This window comes from Papio anubis, chromosome 9 (assembly GCF_008728515.1).
Source record: "Papio anubis isolate 15944 chromosome 9, Panubis1.0, whole genome shotgun sequence".
Taxonomy (NCBI): Eukaryota; Metazoa; Chordata; class Mammalia; order Primates; family Cercopithecidae; genus Papio; species Papio anubis.
In genome coordinates this window covers 60807754-60828069 of record NC_044984.1, presented here as the reverse complement: position 1 = coordinate 60828069, position 20316 = coordinate 60807754, and the positions used below count along the sequence as shown (strand labels likewise).

The window sequence follows — 20316 nt, the reverse complement described above, 5'->3', positions numbered from 1 at the left end:
TGACGAGTGTCACAAAGCCCTGGAGGCATAGCCAAGCCAAGTCATAGAGGGAGCCCTCTCATCTCCTCTGCTGGAATCTTACTGCCCTTTCCCTGGCTGCCTGTGCTGCCTCTTTTTCTGCCAAAGAGGCCAAGTCTCCTTCCAGAACCTCATCATCTCCCTGTAACAACAGCGTGGCTGAGCAACAGATCTAGCTAGTTTGCCGTGCTTTCTGTTCCCCGCCACTGTACCCTGGGCCAGCGTAGAGACTGTCTCTTCCCAGTCTGCCTGAATTTCAGCAAAGAGTAGAAGTTAGAACACATTTCCAGAATGGTCTTTGCTGCTTTTGTCATCAGCAGTAACTAGAGAGAGTGCCATTGAAAAGAGCTGAAGGAAAGAAAATGAAAAAACCTAACAACTTTTCTGGTCCCTTCCATCGACCTGGGAACAAAGAATGGAAGATAAAGGCAGCTACTGGTAAGCTTTTATAAGTGACCATTCAGGGAGCCCTGGAAGGGGACACCCTAAGAACTGTCCTTACACCATCATTTGGACAAAGGAGCTGTTGGCCGCCTCTACTGCGTTCCTGAACTGGATCACATGATACACATGTGTTGGGTCTATGGCAGGTTGACTATAGTGTGGAACACTTTAGTGAGACAGAAGTCTTAGATTACAGGATCACTAATAAAAACACATTATTCTTTGGGAGGCTGAGGCAGGTGGATCACTTGAGCCCAGGAGTTTGAGACCAGTCTGGACAACATGGTGAAACCCTGTCTCTACAGAAAAAGAAAAAAATACAAAAATCAACCAGGTGTGGTGGCACACACCTATAGTCCCAGGTACCTGGGGGGCTGAGGCGGGAGGATTGCTTGAGCCCAGGAGATGGAGGTTGTAGTGAGCCAAGATTCTGCCACTACACTCCAGCCTGGACAACAGAGTGAGAGCCTATCTCAAAAAAAGAAAAAAAGAAAAAAAAAAAAAAACAGATTATAGTAATAAATGTTTGGGGTCCTTAGTTCTCTATATTTTTTAAATACTTCTCATAGCTGATAGAAAATCTTGCAGCCTTCTAAATTAAATAAACATTGGGTAAATTTTTAAACTTTTGGAGGTGTTATTGGCTCCCCCTTCCCTTTACTAGGAAGAATAAGAATTGACAAAAATACAGTCATTCCCTGCAAATCTGAAGAGTTGTGAACAGAACCCTCCATGTGAGAATGGGAATAGGACAGAGCAGGCACGAATCTTGAACACAGCCTCAGCATACACCCGTTAGCAGGATTCAAACATAGGATGTCAGCAATTTAGTCATTTCCATCTTCACCTTGAGGAGTAGACAAGCCTCGGCCAAAGCTGGTAGCTAGTAGCAATGATGACTGAATACCTTGCAGAAGCATCTGCTCCTGGAGAGAGAATTCACCATCCACATTTTCAAATGACAGGGGAATATTCACCTTCATCTTCTTTTGCTGGTTGACCACATTAATGAAGCAGGATAATCAAGCTCATTTTTTTCTCCTCTAAGTTAATATTGATTTTTTTTCCTTTTGGTTCCTTATCTTTAAATCTACAATTTATCTTTTTCATATCTGGTAATAATTTTCAAAACTTTTATATGTGTAACTAATCAATACATATAATTTCAAATGAAATTTTGCTCTGTCAAATAAAAGATTCCAATATGTCAGAGGACTTTCAGAGTTAATTATAAAATCATAAATTATTTGCTATAATGCTATATGTATAATATAAATTATAACTATATAATTATAAAACCAATACATAATATGTAAATTTATTTTAAATCCTAAATTCAATTTTCTAATAATTTGTATCATCTCAACTTGCCTCCAGATAGAGCTTATAAATTTAATAATATTCATATTAAATTAGTACTTATTTTCAAAACCTTCTAGAAAATAAAATTATTCAACTATCTTCACTGTTTCAAAAAATATAGCAAGTCTTTCTTTTCAGAAGGTTTCACTATATCTAATATAATCTCACCTGTTACTATAAAACTGACCTCTTTTTTTCTTGGCTCTTTCTTAGTGAAGATGGTAAACAGCTGCCTTAAAGTTTCTTAAATAGCTTTTAACACCAATTAAGTAGTCTGATAATCTATATCAAATTGTGATCTCAAATGAAAAAAAAATTAATGTGAACTTATAAAAGAGTCACAGAAAGTAAAGGATTCCTGATTAAGTCCAAAAAGCTTCACCTAGAAGATAAGTGGAAGTTACCTGCCAAACATGTGATGCTGTAACATGATACTCCCATCTTCTATGAGAAATAACTGGAATGCAACGTACTCTCCAGATCCTTATTGACAGGAAATGGTGTCTCCCGGTGATTTGGTGCCACTGATAGCAAAAATTATGATCTGGAGAGTAATCACAGTACACTCTACATCAGTAAAACCACACCAGAACATGTGATCTAAATTAGTACATGGCAGTCCATGTGTCAGACCTGGCAATTGCAAGCTTCCACCTGTAAGAAGCATAGGGTTGGAGGCTACCTTCACCCCCCACTGCAGGCTATGTTAACCTTAATCCAGCTGCAACAGAATGAGGATGGTGCTTCTTAAGGAAAAGTCAATTTTTTTTTCTTACTCCTGCTAGACAAATGATCTACTTCACCCTCCCTTGCCCCATCAGCTGCAATTACCTGGGTCCTGAAGAATGACTTGTAGTTCCTTACGGTAACTCAGCAGCATCTATGAGAAGTATTGTTTCCTAAAAGGAATGTGCAGATGACATCCCAAAACTTGATTCATTCCCCATTTATTCAGCACTGATTGAATGTTCCAGGCACTAAGATTTCAGAGATTAAAAGAGCTGGTTCCAACCTTTCAAGGACTCAGGATCAGGTGGAGAGAAACAGGCAAATAGAGACCTGATAAATGCTGAAACGGGACCATGTATTAGAAATGTGGAAATATAGAAAAGTAAGTACCTAATTCTGCCTGGATAAAACAGAGAAAGGGACCCAGAGCAAGAGCTGAGTGGCAGAGGGCACAGTATATATGAAGACACAAAAGTGTGTCAAGAGAGCTGAGGCACATGGCACATGAAGGGACCAAGAGAAACAGGAGAGTGGGTTGGCAGGAGAAAGGAACTGATGAAGGGTCCTGTGTACTCTGCTAGAATTGAAAAGTTTGTTCTATAGGAAACAGGGAACTATTGAAAATTCAAAACGGGGCAGGGATTACCTTTGCATGTTAGAAAGGCTACTCTAGCAGCAGTTGGAGGCTGTTATCATAAAACAAGAGGCAGGGTCACTAGTTAGAAGTCTATCCAGTAATGTACACTGGTGATGATGAGGCCTTGCTCTGTAGTAGTGACAATAAGAAAGGGAAGAAGATTCACTCAGTTTTGAAAACATTGAGGAGCCAACGAGACAGTTTGTAGATGGGATACCCATTGAATAGGGAAATCCATCACTGGAGCTTGACAGAAACTAAGGAGAAAGTTGAGAAGATACATGCAGAGTAGATAAGTTGGGGCCTCATTGTATCAGCAAACTTTATCTGACGGGAGGTTCAGCTGGAAATAATATGTAGGGAATATTGTGCATGTAAGGACCCAGAAATAAGTACATTAGAATAATTCAAACGAAAAATAATGAAAGCCCAAATTGAGGTACTGAAATTAATAAGGGAAAAGAGGATTTTTGTAAGATATATTTCAGTGGCCATCCCGAAAGGATTTAGCAGTGGATAGAATTTGAGACAATGGGGAGTTGTGAGTTAAGGCTACTTTGAGATTTCAAGCCTAGAGAGCCTGTTCACAGAAATAGTAGTGGCAATGAGAGAGGGAAGAGGATTCACTCAATTTTGAAAACATTGGGTTTGAGGAGCCAGTGAGAGAGTGTGTGGATGGGATACCCATCAAGAAGGGAGATCCATTACTGGAGCTTGACAAAAACAAGAGAAAGAGTTGAGAAGATACATGAGGAAGACATATAGGCATGCTGGGAATGAATGAGGGAAAGAATGAGGGTAGAAAAGACTTGGAGGATGGAACTGTGCGCTGGAATGCAGAGGGCGGCAAAGCAACTGGCTGGGACTGAAAAAGTAAGACACTCGAAACAAATCTTCATCAAAACCAAGCAAACAATTTCAGAAAGCAAGGGATGGTCCTAAAGCCAGTCACCAGGTAGAGCAGATGAGGCCATTGATTTTAGCAGTCAGGAAGTCATCGGTGAGAGCAGTTTCGGTAAATGGTGAAGGCGGAAACCAAGTTTTTAGCAGCTTCAGAATCAGTATACATCTATAGACAGAGGTCAGAAAGCTGGGGGAGTGAGTAGAAAAGTTTGGAAAAGAAGCAAGAGAGAAATTTTTTCATGGCACAAAATCATGGGGGGTGGAAAGGGATAGTATTAAAAACACTAACAGGGGGAATTAGCCTTGAAATGGAAGGAAGAATACAACCTCCTGTAGTGGGGAAAAAAGGAAGAGGGAACAAATAATGATAAAGAGAAATTGAGGCTAAACAGAATGTTGTTTAAGGAACTCTGGTCAAAGGGTTGCATCTTTTCAGTCTTATAGGAAATGAGGAGTAACGTTTGACCATGATTTAGGGTAGAAACATATGAGACAGATCCTTTGTGGAATGAAATAAGGTGTCAAAATATCACACAACAACTAATTTAAGGGCCTAATAGGATTGTGAATTTGTAGTGACTTTTCCTAGCACTCTTCGGCAACTTAGTAACAGCAGTGGAGTTGACTGGGCATTACCGAAGAGTATAAAATATTAGAGTATAGAAAAAATCCCAAGAGGTTAAAGAATCTTTGAGCCTAGGAGATGCATTATTAAAATGCTCACTAGAAGTCCATGTGGAGTGTGGCAAAAATGATGCCAGCAAAGCCAGTGGGCAAAGACAATGGCTTTCCACCTGCACTTGCCAGATCCCCACATGAGGCTAGGGAAAGCCTCAGGGGTCTCCCATTCCCACATCAACTACAGTAGCTGTTTTTATCTGGAATACAAAGGCGGCCCTTATATGTTTTCATTTTAAGGGGGAAAAATCTGTTGCTAAAATATTGTTGGAAAACCAGTAGACTCAGGAGACAAGTGAGAGGGAATGGGACTGGAAGTCATAAAGAGGAGACAGATTGCAGGAAGTGGGAAAGATGGCTAATAAAGGCTATGTGATCAACAAGGGGGACTTGGATATCAGGATCTTGAAGTCTATTCATTTTGAAGGAAGATGGGGACCACCATAGGGTTCTGCTGGCAGAGAGTGGAAGTAGGGTGGCATTGCAAGGAACTGACAGGGAGAGAGTTGAAGAAGCATAAAGCCAGCTTGCTAGAAGGTTATCACCATAATGTCAAAGAGGCAGAGGACAAGGAAAAGCTACAGGTTAGAGGAGGCAGACTAAGAGGTAAGTCCTGAAGTTATGAAGAAAAGGGGGAGAATTTTGGAAAAGTAGATTATGGGCTTGAAAATGAGACAGAGCAGAAATAAGTACAGAATATGGAATTTTAAATAGGAGTAGTTGAATCAATGTACCATATGTGGAGAGCAAGAATTATGAACCTGTCTTCCTGCCATTTGTAGAGAGAGTAAAAGAAAATGGCTTTTGGAGAGGGTTATGAGGTATATGGTGTCATCAGGTTTTAATTAAAGGGGGCCAGACTCTTTCTGGAGGAAGAGGCAGTGCAGCATAGGACCTGCAGGCAGAGACTGCTCACAGAGAGCACAGGTGGCCCAGCTCCAGTGGGCAGGGCTGAGAGAAAGGCATGGAGGAGTGGAGCAGCCCTTTCATGAGTTGGGAATGGAAACAAGATGGAGACATCTGCTGGAAGGTGTAGATGAATATCAGAGAGATAAATGAAATAGGATAAATAATAGGAAATAAATGAAATACAACAACGTAGACTAGAGACCCAGTAGGAAAGAGCAAGGCTGAAGAGAACAAACTCTGAGGGGACAGGAGGAATGTACAGAGTTTAAACAACATCATCGTGCCAATTCAATACTAGATTAAGGAGCAGCACAGCCTCACCACTCCAAGGGTCAGATTTAGATTAATTATTTCTTCAAAGCTGAAGGTAGGATTGTTTAAAAGTCACAAAGCCCAGATGCAAATGGCTAAAGTGGAAAAAAACATGAGACCAGCTAGCTCAACTCCCTTTTTCTTAGGATGTAGACACACAGAGACACAAAATGGCCTACCCCAATGTTCCCCAGCTGGTGTTCAGTGATAGAGCCAGTACTAAAACCCACGTACCCTGACCCTAAGGCCATCCTCTTAAAGCCCCCACAATGATCCCTGGTTTGAGGAGTGGGGAGCCAGGGTACAGGGATACACTGATATTATTATTGAAATGTGATGAATATTGAGAGATTCACTTATCTTTTTCAACTTTTGCTAAACCAGAGGCCATAATTTAACCTCCCACCATTGCCATTAAGTTTTTATGCAGAGACACGATCTATTTTGGAAATGCTGGTATTCCTGTTGCTTGCTCCAACCTAAAGTCAGTATTTTCTGTTTGTTCCTCTAGTGTCCTTAGCCTCCAGCACAGTGGGATTGGCTGGGCAGGTTGTTCACACAGAAACCACAGAGGTTGTGCTGACGGCAGATCCTGTCACAGGATTTGGGATCCAACTGCAGGGCAGTGTGTTTGCCACAGAAACTCTCTCTTCTCCACCTCTGATTTCCTATATCGAAGCTGACAGCCCAGCAGAGAGGTGAGACTCTTTTACAGCATCATTTTCTGCTCTGCGTTTCTGGTACCTGCTATCTTTGAATGGCTAGTGAATTATGAAACATTGCTCAATGTAGGAAATGCAAGATGTGATGAACCCTCTTCTGACAATAAAATTCTATGTTCTTGATCAGGTTTGAAAAGAGTAATGAGCATGCATGCCTTTAACTAGTAGATTTTGTCCATCAAGGGACTAGAAGCTATATTAATTAAAAAGGAGAAAAATTCATAAATAAAACATATCCTGAAGTTCAACTTCAATAGTTTCTGCCATTGGGGAATATACATTCATCATTACTAAATATTGGTTTGGATCAGATTCTAACAATACCATGGTTATGAATTATTAATTACTTCTCTGGGAGACTTCAGGATTCCCCTGCTCACAATTATAACCATGAAATGCAACAACATAAGATGTTGAAGTTGACCTATATGATGCCCACAGCATTGAATAAGCAAGACCAAATTATGATGCTATTTTGCAAGGATCAAGCAAGGTAGATTTGACAAGCTCAACTTGGTAATTATTTACTCCATCTACAACCTCTCACATGTGGTTCTAAATTAGATGTGGGGTGCTACAGATTGGAGACAGAGTGATGGCCATCAATGGAATTCCAACAGAAGACAGCACCTTCGAAGAAGCCAATCAGCTCCTCCGAGACTCTTCAATCACGAGCAAGGTCACACTGGAAATCGAGTTTGATGTTGCAGGTATAATCATATCATTGCAAGTCAGTGACAGAGTCAGGAGTGGACTGCATGTGAATTATATTGGTTATGTGGCAGAGAGGAAACTATTGTTTTATATGCTGAACATGCTTTTGTTTAGGAGGTTTGGGGTGTCGTGTCGTTTTGAATTGAGCATTGTTTTCGATTATTCCTTAAAATGTCACCGCATGAACAACTGAAAATAAATGTGACAAATTGAATAATAGCCACAACTACAGAGGCGACAAAAACAAATCATGTGGCCTTCATTCTTTCATTCTTCTGTATACTAGAGAAACCATATTCTTCAGTCAGAGAGACAAGTAAAGCCTCTCTTTGACCCTTCACACTGCAAAGAACACATGAAACTTCTTTTGAGAGCAATGAAAATTCCCTAAGTGTTTTTAAACAAGCCCAGTTGGCAAATAGTTTTTAATGTTAAAGAGAAATGACAGCAGATACTTGTTAAAAATGACAAGGAAGACTTTGTTGGAGACTACTGCAGTAGGGGTCAAGAATATTGCAGTAGGCCAGGAATGGTGGCTCACACCTTTAATCCTAGCACTTTGGGAGGCCGAGGCAAGTGGATCACCTGAGGTCAGGAGTTTGAGACCAGCCTGACCAACTTGATGAAACCCTGTCTGTACTAAAAATACAAAAAATTAGCCAGGCATGATGGCAGACACCTGTAGTCCCAGCTACTTGGGAGGCTGAGGCCGGAGAATTGTGTTAACCCGGGAGGCAGAGGTTGCAGCGAGCCGAGATCACGCCACTGCACTCCAGCCTGGGCAATCTGGGCAATGAAAGCAAAACTCCATCTCAAAAAAAAAAAAAAAAAAAAAAAAAAAGAATATTGTGGTAGGGGAGAGAGATTGAACCCAACTCCAAATATAGCCAGGGCAGTTGGGAGTTTATAGCCAGTAGACAAAGTGAAGACGGGGGAGTCATTGAATGGAAAATTACTAAAAGGAACTTGATTAAATATCAAAGGTGGAGGGCCAAGGGGATTCTTCCTAAACTGACTCAGCAGATTCTTGCTAAAATTGGGCTCGCAGCCCAAAAACAAGGCATAGTCAAGAAGAGGGCTCCAGGGAACCAAACTAAAGTTTGGTTATAGTCAGAGTCCTGACAGGTGTGTGGATTTTAGAGATTGGTGCTAGTTCCCATTTAAGAAAATTGTCTTCACACAGTGAAAGACTACCTCACAGACCCAATAACCCTTACCAGTTAGTAAAGATATGCTTGTGGACACAGGGATCACATTATTTCAACAAATATTTACTATTTACCATGGGCCAGTTATGCCCCTACACAATGTAGATGTAATAGTAGACAGGAAAGTAAAAAAAAAGCTTATATATTTTTTAAAACTTATATTATATGAAGCTTATATTATAGCAGCATATAGAAAGTTAATTTAAAAATTAACAAGTATTGCCAGTGTGGTGGCTTACACCTATAACCCCAGCACTTTCGAGGCCAAGGTGGGAGGATCACTTGAGCCCAGAAGTTCAAAACCAGCCTGGGAAATATAGTAAGACCTCATCTCTTAAAAAAAGAAAAGAAAAGAAAAAAAAGTTGTTTAAGTTAGCCTGGCATGGTGGTGCATGCCTGTAATCCCAGCCGCTCAGGAGGCTGAGTTGAAAGGATCACTTGAGCCCTGGAGGTCAAGGCTGCAGTGAGCAGTGATTGTACCACTGAACTCCAGCCTGGGTGACAGAGTGAGACCCTGTCTCAAAAAAATTAAGTAATTAAAATTAACAAATACAAATTTAGAGAATAAGTGCTCTAAGGAAAATACCACAGGATAAAGGGTTAGAGAATGACTTTAGGGGAGCTAATTTTGTAGGCTGATGCTCTAAGGAAGTGACATTTGGGCAGGGATAAGAAGGCTGAGAAGGGTAAGCCTTGTTTTTCTCAGAAGAGGCATTCTAAGGAGAGGGAGTAGGCAGTATAAAGACCCTAAGCCAAAACAATTAGCTTGCTGGAGAAACAACAAAAAGAGCTGTTCTTGGAACAATTAAGGGAGTTGGGTTTGGATTGGGTTTGGATTTGGTGATGGAGTTGGAGAGGTTAGAGAGACCGAGTAATGCAGTGCCTGGTAAGGAATTTAGATCACATTCCAAGTGTAACGAAGCCATGGAGTATTTTATGTGGACGAGCTAATCTGAGGAATTTTTTAGAAAGAGCCTTCTGACATGGGAGGGGAAAATAGCAGAAGCAGGCAAAACCAGTTTGGAGATTGTGGCAGTTGGACAGGTAAGACATGATAGTGGCCTGACACAGTGGTAGTGCTGGAAGTGGTAACTAATAGTGGAATTTAGGATATGGCTTGACACAGAGCTAATAGCACTTGCTTATGGGTTAGATATGGAAGGTGAGGGAGAAGGAAGAACATAGATGGCTCTTGAGGTGTGAGGGTGAGCAGTCGGGTAGACAGTGATGTCTTTAGCTGAGAAGACTGGAAGAGAGGAAATTTGGAGATAGGAAAAATAATTCTATTTTAGAGATGAGTTGGCAAATCCACTGCCAATACTAGAGAAAAAAGACAAGCATGTCTGTTCCTTAATTCAAATGACAGTTATTGAGCACCCGTTACTAGGTGCTAAGCACTGTGCTGTTTTCAGATCATTGAAAGAGAAAATAGAAAGGATCCATATCCTCAAAGAGTTCAAAGCTAAATAGGAGAGAAAGAGCTGCTGAATGGTAAGAATAGACTTGCCAAATTTGTGTTGCCACTGGAATGCAGAAAGAAGGGCCCAGGAGAGAGTAACGCAGGCATTACCTTTTGGAGCCTAGGATTCGGGGTCTGGGCTGGATAGTAAGACTGAGGAGTAACCAACATGGCAGTGATTGTTAAAGTCATCGGAAAAAAGGAGACCACTAAGGAAAGAGTGGCAGTAAGAAAGGGACTGAGGAGGGGACTCTACCTGAGGAATACTGAGATTTAAAGGGAAAAAAAATGTGAGTAAAGGTGATGAAGGTGCACCTTGAGAAATGGAAGGAGAACTAAAAGAAGGTGGCATTTTGGAAGCCAAAGAAAGAATTTCAAAGCAAAAGTCACTATTGACAGCTTAAAGGTACTACGGAGAATTCAAGTAACATAAGGTAGGAAATGTCCTTTGGATTTGGCCATTAAGAAGGAAGACATTGCCATAGTATAAAAAGATCTGAGAAGTAGGGGCAGAAGTCACATTGCAGTGAGCTAAGGAATGAGTGGAGAGTGATAAGTACAGAGATGCTCTGCTTGCTGTCTGCTTTAGGAACTGGATTTTGGAAGAGAGTTTGGCTGAAAAAATGCACTGAATGGATGAAAGAGACTGGAGACCACTCTGGGCTCCTCTTTTGAGAACTTCTGCATTTACTTATACACTTGTTGCTCTATTTTATGTTGTATTATAACCTTTATTCGGTAGTTCTCAACTGGGGTCAATTTTGCCACAGGGGACATTTGGTGAGGTCAAGAAATTTAGCTGTAGAGAAAGAAGAGACAACAGATAGTGGGAGACTCAAAGTTCAGAGGGGTGTTATTTTGTATTGCGGCTTTGTTTTGTTAAGATTGGAGAGATTGAGCATGTTTGGGGACTGACATGAATGAGGGAGAGAAGAGATAATAATGGAATCAGATCCACAAAGGAATGAGAAAGAGCAGTCCGGGACAGAAGGTAGAAGACCTCTTCTTATGAGTTTGTAGAAAAGGTTGGGAGACACAGAAAGACAGACATTACCTGTTTTCACTTAACTGTGGGAGCTAAAAATTAAAACAATTGAACTCCCGGAGGTAGAGAGTAGAAGGATGGTTACCAGAGGCTGGGAAGAGTAGTGATGATAGTGGGGAGTGGGGATGGTTAACGGGTCCAAAAAGAATTTGGAAAGAATGAATAAGACCTGGTGTTTGCTAGCACCACATGGTGACTGCAGTAAAAAAATAATTTAATCATACATTTAAAAATAGCCAGAAGAGTATAATTGGATTGTTTGAAACTCAAACTATGGATACTAGAGGGGATGGATACCCCATTTGCCCTGATGCGGTTATTGTGCATTGCATGCTTATATCAAAGTATCCCATGTAACCCATACATATATATGCCTAATATGTACCCACAAAAATTAAAATAATTTTTAAAAAGAAAAGAAAAGGATGTGAGAATGTAAGTACATTTTTAGCTGGCTTTTAGATGGTTCATGTAAGAACTGTCAAGCAAGGGTGAAAAGATCAGCAGCTTGGAGGGTTGAAAAGAATGAAGATTTAGAATAGCAAATGGGAGGAATGCATGAAGAAACCAACCAGAAGCCTGTAAAAGGATATTCAGGCAGAGTCTGGAAGCTTAAAGTTTATAGCAGCATCAACCTACACAGTGGAGTATGTTGTTGTTGTTGTTGTTGTTGTTGTTGTTGTTGTTGTTTATTTTCAGGAGACCTCAGCTGCCAAGTAATAAGAGCAGAGAAAATGAATGATTAGATTGAGCCAGAGATTGAGGTTTCAAGAGAAGGTTCAACAGAAGAACTAGTCAGGGAGGTTTAATATGTTTCTGGGAGAGCAGATGAATAATTATGATAGTAACATCATAATTATTATGGTAATATTTATCAAATGCTTGTTCTGTGGCCTGTAACTTTCTAAACGTGGTGTGTACATCAAATTGCTTAATTCTTATAACAGCAATGAAAGAGATTACTATGATTACATCCTCAGAAAATTGAGACACACATAGTTGATGGTAGGCTGGAATTTTAACCCAGGCAGTCTGGCTTCAAAGGCCACACTGGCAGCACTACACTACACTACTGTGTTTGAAAGAATCTAAGTGGGAGAGATGGGAATCAGTAATAGATCAGCCCGATAGACTGAGAGAAAAGGGAAGACTTAAGGAACTAGCGATCTTCAGGAAGAAAACGTGATAGTGAGAGAAAGGAATGAGAGAGCTGATGTCTAGGAGATTGAGGCCCAAGTGCTGTATTACAGTTTAGGATTTCAGAGACAGTCAAGCAAGACTTATGGTGGTGATTTGCAAAAGCAGAGTGGAGGTAAAGATCCTCAACCAGGAGAGATCTGAGAACTGGGAACAGTGTAATGGAAGGACCAGTCATGCAGTGAAATCTCACGGAAGGATGGCAGGACTTAGAATTACGAGGGGAATATGAAGTAGCTGCATTGCACATGCCAAGCACAATACCACAGAAGGAGCTTTGCAGTAGCTGCTTTCTGTCATGTTTGGGTGGTTTGACTCACTTCATTCAGGTCTTTGCTCAAATGTCACTTGCTCAGAGAAGCCTTCCTGACCATCTATCACTCTCTATTCTTTTGCCCAGATTTATGGTTCTGCTTAGCCCTTCTCACACTCTGACGTTATATTGTATATTTGTTTGTTTATTTTCACTCTCCTCCAGTGGAAAAACCTATGAAATCAGGGACTTTGTGGGTTTTGTTTATGAATGTACACCTAGCACCCAATGTATTGCTTGGAATACAAGAAGCTCTCATTTAGTCAATACTTGGTAAATGAGGCCAGATGTGGTAGCTCACGCCTGTAATCCCAGCACTTTGGGAGGCTGAGGTGGGTGAATTACTTGAGGTCAGGAGTTCCTAACCAGCCTGCCCAACATAGTGAAACCCTGTCTCTACTAAAAATATAAAAATTAGCCTGGCGTGGTGGTGTGCGCCTGTGATCCTAGCTACTGGGGAGGCTGAGGCAGGAGAATCGCTTGAACCTGGGAGGCAGAGGTTACAGTGAGCCAAGATCATGCCACTGTACTCCAGCCTGGGCAACAGAGAAAGACTCCGTCTCAAAAAAAAAAAAAAAAAATAGTGAATGAATGGATGGAGAGCAGTTGGCTCTCCTGAGGAACTGAGATCAGGAACTTCAGATTGCATCAGGAGCTGAGATCATCCCCACTGTTTCTCTGGGGTTCCTGGTCTCTCAGTGCTGCTTGTTTCTGCATATCTCCTCCATTTGTCCCTGTAGACAAGTTTTCTCTGACTTTTTATTGTATGTAATTGTCCCATCTTGGCTAAAGTGCCGAGCGAGTTCTAATTTCTCATTCCCAGGAGAAAGAATCTAATTGGCTCAGCTTAGGTTTGGTATCCTACCCTTCTAGTCAGCTGTGACCAAGCAAGAATCAGGTAGGACTTTTTAAGGATGGGTCAGATGGTGGTAACGATATGGTTTTCAAAGAAGGCTGTCCAGCAACCCCAGAATGTACAATAACTACAATAATACAACATTAATTGTTAATTATTGTTAACTACAATAACAGAACATTAGTAGTGAAATGCCTCTTATAATCCAATACCTTTATTCATTATAAATGGGGAAACTGAGTCTCAGTTGGGGAAACCCAAGGTCATACAGCGGAGTGAATGGTAGACCTAGGTCTGTTGACTTGTAGTCTCTCTTCCCCATATCACATTGCACTGACTCTTCTAAGAGATGTTACCAGGATGAAGCAATTAGAGCAGGAGTTCTAAACCTCTGCCCCACTGACATTCTTTGTTGCAGAGAGGTGGTTTGTTGAATATTGTGTGCACTGTAGTACATTCAGTGGCACTCACTACGTTCCAGTTGTGAAATTACCAGCACAATTTACTCTTCTTCATAAGCAGCATCTAAGTATTTACTTATGAATATATATGTGTGTGTATTTTAATATTTGTTGATTGAATACTTTAATGTCTTAAATTTAAGCTCCTAAAAAATTAGGAACTCTGTCTATTAAACCCAGTTTGTTCAGTACCCAGCTTACTTGATAAGGGACAGGAAAAGGAAATGTAAGTTCATCTCCCACTGCCCTTAATTGTTCCGGAAAGTAACCCACTTCAAATAGATAGAAATAATATAGAATATGGTAAGAAAAGCTATGTTCCCATCTTGTTGTTCCTTCCTCATTACAGACATCACTAGTTGACACTAGTATTCTCCCGCTGAGCCCAGATACAGCATCATGGTCCTCAATAAAACACTCTAGTTAGTCATTACCAACCTACTAGTATCTACTGGAAACTATTGGATTCGGAAGAATCCTTTCTAGCCAGTCAAGAACTTGGGACATTGGTGGGGAATCTTCATGTGAGTTGTTTCAAGACTGCTCAGTACTTCTGAATCCACTCCCAGTTGTCTGGATATAAGCCATCCATTTCCAAAATTCTGCCTCAGAAATATTTTACAACCAGATATTAATTCCCAAACCTTTGGACCTCAGAGACAAATTATCTCTATGTTATAAATATTTTAAGTGACATGGAGTGGTTAAAAAAGCTTGACTCATTTTTGCCTAAATCTCTCTCCTTTTCTCCCTTTTTTTTTTTTTTTTTTTTTGAGACAGAGTCTTGCTCTCTTACCCAGGCTGAAGTGCAGTGGTGCTATCTTAGTTCACTGCAACCTCCGTCTCCTGGGTTCAAGCGATTCTTGTGCCTCAGTGCCCCAAGTAACTGGGATTTTAGGCATGTGCCACCAAGCCTGGCTAAGTATTTTTGTATTTTTGGTAGAGACAGGGTTTCACCATGTTGGCCAGGCTGGTCTCAAACTCCTGAGTTCAGGCAATCCACCTACCTCAGCCTCCCAAAGTGCTAGAGTTACAGATGTGAGCCACTGCGCCTGGCCCCAAATCTGTCTCTTTAAATATAGGTACTGTACTGCACAAACAGCATAGTAACTTTGATGACATGGTTTTAAGTTAAAGGTGCTTATAACCCCATCATGCTAATAAATATGTTTCAATTTTTTATATTTCTTATCAAAATACTTACCATACATATAATTTTATAAAGCTGTAATCATAATATATGCACAATTTACATTTTGCCTTTTTTGTTACTGTCTTTTAAACACCAATCGCCAACTAATGTCATGAATAATACCTGAAGTTTCTACTTTAAGTCTGAAGTTATTTAGTTGGAAAAAATATATATATCTTTGTTCTGGAAAAAAGTCTCAGTGAGAAGCCTATCAAAGAATGTTTGCCATTATTATGGAGCCCCCAGTGCCTTTCTCTGCATTGGTGGGAGTTAAACATTCACGTTCCTCACAAAGGGTGTCTGCATTGATAAATAATGATGTGGTTGTTATCTTACTGTGCCAACAATGAATGCTTCAGGCAGAAGAGCAGACCACTTGGAAAGAAGGAGACCTTTGTTTACCCAAATGTGTTTTTAATTATAGTATTAACAAAGATAAAGCAAAATCAGGGAAGTACAAAATAATTACATGCGAGTCTAACAAAATAAACATCATTTGTTCTTAGATTCTATGTACTTCCTCTAAACCTGCTGTTTTTCCAAACATTGGATCTTTCCCTCTTTACTAGTGTTTCTTTAAGAAACCCCAAATTAAATATGCCTTTGCTTTAGCAGCCAAATAATTATATAAAGAAAAAATAACAAATATGAAATAAATCATGTTGGCATTTAAAGATTAAAATGAAGCTGCAGCTTGATCAAAGGGATTTATTAGTTGATATTTGCTCATCATTATGAATATTTCAAATCTCATGTAGTCAGAAGTGATTCATTACTGTTTTCCAGGAAGTGATAATATCTCCTGCAGTGTCATTAACAATGTTAATCTTGGTCAAGGTTCCCTGGATTAAAAATTTATAAAAGCAAAATGTTGCTGTAGTAACTATTCTAGAACAGCATTTTCTGGCTCTTGTGTTTCAAAGATCTCACTTATACAAGCTTAGCATCGTGGGCAAGATGCTGTATACATATACAGATATACAGACATACATGTACAAATATGTGTATGCTCCCCTCGCCTTTCACAGAGAACTGTTTCTTAAAACAGAAAATATTAAATGGGTAGGACAGGTGCAGTGGCTCCGCCTGTAATCACAGCCTTTTAGGAGGCTGAGGTGGACAGATCACTTGAGCCCAGGAGTTTGAGACCAGCCTCGGCAACATGGCGGAAACCCCGTCTCTACAAAAAATACAAAAATTATCTGGGCATGGTGGTGGGCACTTGTAGTCCTAGCTACTTGGGAGGCTGAGGCAGGAGGATCACCTGAGCCTGCAGAGGTCAAGGCTGCAGTGAACTGTGATTGTGCCACAGTACGCCGGCCTGGGTGTCAGAGTGAGACCCTGTCTCCTAAAAAAAAAAACAAGGAAAGAGAAGAAGGAAAATATTAAATGATCACACGTTTGTGAAATGAGTTCTACAAATAGTGATGCTTCATGCGCATTTACTTATGGGCCATTTGTGTGCTTTATCCAAGTAATCAAATCATTTATTTCTGCTATGCCCGTAAACACTTGTGTGGAGGCTTTCTGCATGCCCTCATCTCATTTCCTCTACCGAATCAATGTGTTCATCAGGGATCTTTCATTTGCCAGCAAGAAACATGCACTCCACCTAGTTTAATCAAAGAAGAGGCATTCACTGGAAGCGCAATCTGTGTTTCACAGCCAGGAAGGGCTGGAACCTGACTTCAATGGCTGTCAAGGCCAGGCACAGGCTCTCTCCTCATATACACTTGCTTCTTTCTTCCTTCTCTCTGCTGACTGGCTGCTGGTGCATATGGGCAAAACCTGGTCACTTCCAAAGACCCATTCTGCCCCCAGTCTGCATGCTAATTCCAAATTCTTAAACTGTCACTTTGAGAGTAGAAGGAAGGTGGCAATTAGCCTTTTGTTGTTAAAGCATGGTATGGGGAGGACTCAGGAAAGGCATGGGTTGAAAAAATATTCTGTAAGAAAACTTTTATGATATTTGCAGCTCCTGAAGTCAGGAAGTAAAGCACACCTAAGTGTTTTTTAACTATTTCATTCTCTTTTTCAGATTAGCCAGTCTTTTTCAAATCTCCTGTGGGAAATAATTTTCTCTATCTCAAGTCCTGTTGAGAAATTGAAAGGGTACAAATTCTTAGTGAACGAATAAACAAATAAATATATGTGGATCCATTTCCTGGCCCAAGAGAGTGTTAGCTGAAGACAACCCCGAAGTCGAAGATGTTAACTCAGTCCGTGACACTCACTTGGTCGAGGGAGGAAGTGGGAAAGGCAGTTGATTCCTTCGCTCCCCTCTGAAGTAAATAAAAACCAGAGCGAAGGAGGGAGGCCAGAGAAGGAAGACCCCATAGCACCACTGATGCTGAGAGGGCCAGTTTGGGGATCCTTTTTTATAGGTGGCTTTCTAAAAGCCAAGCGGGCCCAGGGAAATCAAATTTCTGTTGTGTGCTCCAGTTTAACACTGTATAGCGAACCTTCTGAGTTGAAAAATCAGATTCTGCTCTTATGAGACGTTTAATACCTGAATTTCTCCTAGGGAAGGATGAGAGGTCAAGAAGAGCAATTCAAGGCCGAACAAAGAAGAGAATCCTCTCTGTTTCCATGAATCCAATACTAACCATCACCCCACTTTGCACTGACTCAAATGTGTTAAATATGTGATTAGTAAATTGAGCTAAGGGCCTGAGGGCCTAATAGTTCTGCTGTGGTTAATTGCTTGTGTGCCAGATGGGCAGCTGTCTTGAGTCAAGCTGATCAAGCGGGCCGAGTGGATAGCTCACCCGTCCCACAGTCCTCTCCTTATGCTGAAGTTTCCACTGTTCCTGAAGCCTCTCCCCACTTCTTTCCAAAACCATCAGAAAGGATTATAGTCATTAGCAACTGAGCATGAGTAGATGCTATCTCTTCAATGGATATTTCCATTTTAAGCTTATCATTAATTAAAGGTCTTTCTGACTGTTAAAGGAATTTTAAGAAGAGTATATTTAAGAACCTGTAGCAGTTTCTTCCTTTCTCAGACATTAATTAGGTCTGGATAAAATCAGCTTAGCTCTGTCCTGAGTTGAGATTCAGCCAGTGCACACTGGTTCTCTCTCTGTTGCTTTGATATTAGCTTACTTCTGTACCAACTGGTCAGTATCTGAGCCCACTTTCACTCTCTTCCAGTGCCCTGTGATCCTCTCTGGAATCTCTAAAAGCTCCCCATTATACAGAACTGAAGGATCGTTTAATATAGTTGGAATCTCCTGGGTCCCTGTGTTCCAACTCTGTGGTCAGCGTCTAGTCTGATTGGTTATTTTTATCTTTTTGATTGATAACCAGTACTGTTCTGGTTGTAAAATCTTTTGAATGTCACTCCTGATTCTACCTCTTTAATTGTACTTTCACTTTTTACGTTTCAAATTAAGGCACCTCTCCACTCACTCTTAATACCCAATCAACAACCATCACACCAAACTGACATCTCTCCTGAAATCTATTTTCCTAGATATCTTCAAACAATAAATAGGGGTGGAACGGGGTTGGGGGAGGAATTACTGAATAGCACACTCTTGGAAAATATGGTTGGGGGTGGAAAGAATATAATAGGACCTAAGGTTCTTAACCCTTTACTACACCTGAGAATCACCTAGAGATCTCTGGGCCTCATCTTTAGAGATTCTGATTCGTAGATTGGAAGTATTCAGGAATCATTATGTGTAACTCCCATTCCAGGTAAATTTGATGTAGATGGTGCGTGCATCACACTTGAGAAATACTGAACTCAACTGTTGCTGTGAATTATGCACAGTTGCCTATGAATAAGAAGTGTATTAATCACCAGGAGCTTAATTTACCAGGATTTTAAAGGCATTCATCTTACTTCAGTTCGTATAGTTTTAGCTACAGTTGATTATGATGCAAGTATTCCTAATGCATTTTTATTGATAGGTGCTCCAGTCCTCAGTGTTCTATTAACACATTTTTTTTCATTTTGATATTAGAGTCTGTGATCCCAAGTAGTGGAACATTTCATGTAAAGCTCCCTAAGAAGCACAATGTGGAACTTGGAATAACCATAAGTTGTAAGTAGAAGTTATTTCTTCTAAATAATTTTTAAAGACATTAGAAAACTGTGTTGTCAAATGGTTTGCAGGTGTGGCAAATGTTTTATATGTCTTTGCCAAGTTTTTATGTCATGGTACAAAAATGTGGAGTCGGTTACACCTCCAGCACTTACTGGCTGTATGAATAGGTCAGGTTACTCAAACTCTCTCCAATCTTGTGTTTCTTCATCTGCAAAATGAAAATAAGGATAGCTAGAAAATATAGGATTGTTTTAATTATTGAATAAAATTACATATTTATATGCCTAGTACAGTGCCTGGCAAGTGATGAGTCAGTGCAAAACGTGTATCTCACACAACTATATAAATAGTTAGATGAGAGATAGATGCATATAGATTATATTTTATATTGTGGATTATTAGTGTATTATATAATACATATTATTAGTATATTATATATTAATTCACATAGTATATTGTGAATTGAGTTTTTATAATAATCTATTTAACAAAAATTACATTTATTTACTTTTAAGGCTATCTTCCCATCTGTCCACTATGCATCTATAATCCTTTTCACAAGACTAAAACAATGTCTCTTACTTTAAGTAAATCTTTGAATTTGTCCATGGTGCACAGTGTCTGGAAAACTGAATCAGAAAGAAAAGTGGAGCATATAAATGTACTCAATTCCCTCCTTTCCTCGGGCTTTAGTTTTATAACTGCCTTGGTAAAAACAACTTTGAAAATGTTAGCTCCAATGGACTTTTATAGAGTGGAAATTGAGGGTTTTGGGGGGCTTTTAATATCCATAGACTAAATGCATCCATAAATGTACCAAGAAAATGAAGCAAATGTTAAATGCTTAAAGACCAAAGGAGACATAGAGGTAATGACTGTGACCAAGAGCTGGTTTCTTCAAGAAAGACTGATGAGCCACATAAAAGTGCCTCACTGCACTCTGTCAGATAGCATTTCTGTCAGTGGTTCAGGCCAAAAATGAATAAAAGTTCTCAATTGGGCAGTATGAAATGGTGCTGTCTGATTCAACATGGACGATATAAATTTAATACTGAAAAATGAAATTTTATTTATAACCAATAATCCACACATATCTACTGCA

At 40.1% G+C, this 20316-nt stretch overlaps 1 protein-coding gene across 11 annotated transcripts in view; it reads left to right on the top strand.

Annotated features, from left to right (window-relative positions):
* The window catches only part of GRIP1 (glutamate receptor interacting protein 1), a 720325-nt gene that overhangs the window by 616866 nt on the left and 83143 nt on the right, over positions 1 to 20316 (top strand). For all 11 annotated transcript variants that reach the window (XM_031651086.1, XM_031651082.1, XM_031651081.1 and 8 more), the window contains 3 exons: positions 6504 to 6690; positions 7279 to 7424; positions 19131 to 19211. In XM_031651086.1, coding sequence (XP_031506946.1) covers positions 6504 to 6690; positions 7279 to 7424; positions 19131 to 19211 — 414 coding nt within the window. The remainder of the gene's footprint in view (positions 1 to 6503; positions 6691 to 7278; positions 7425 to 19130; positions 19212 to 20316) is intronic.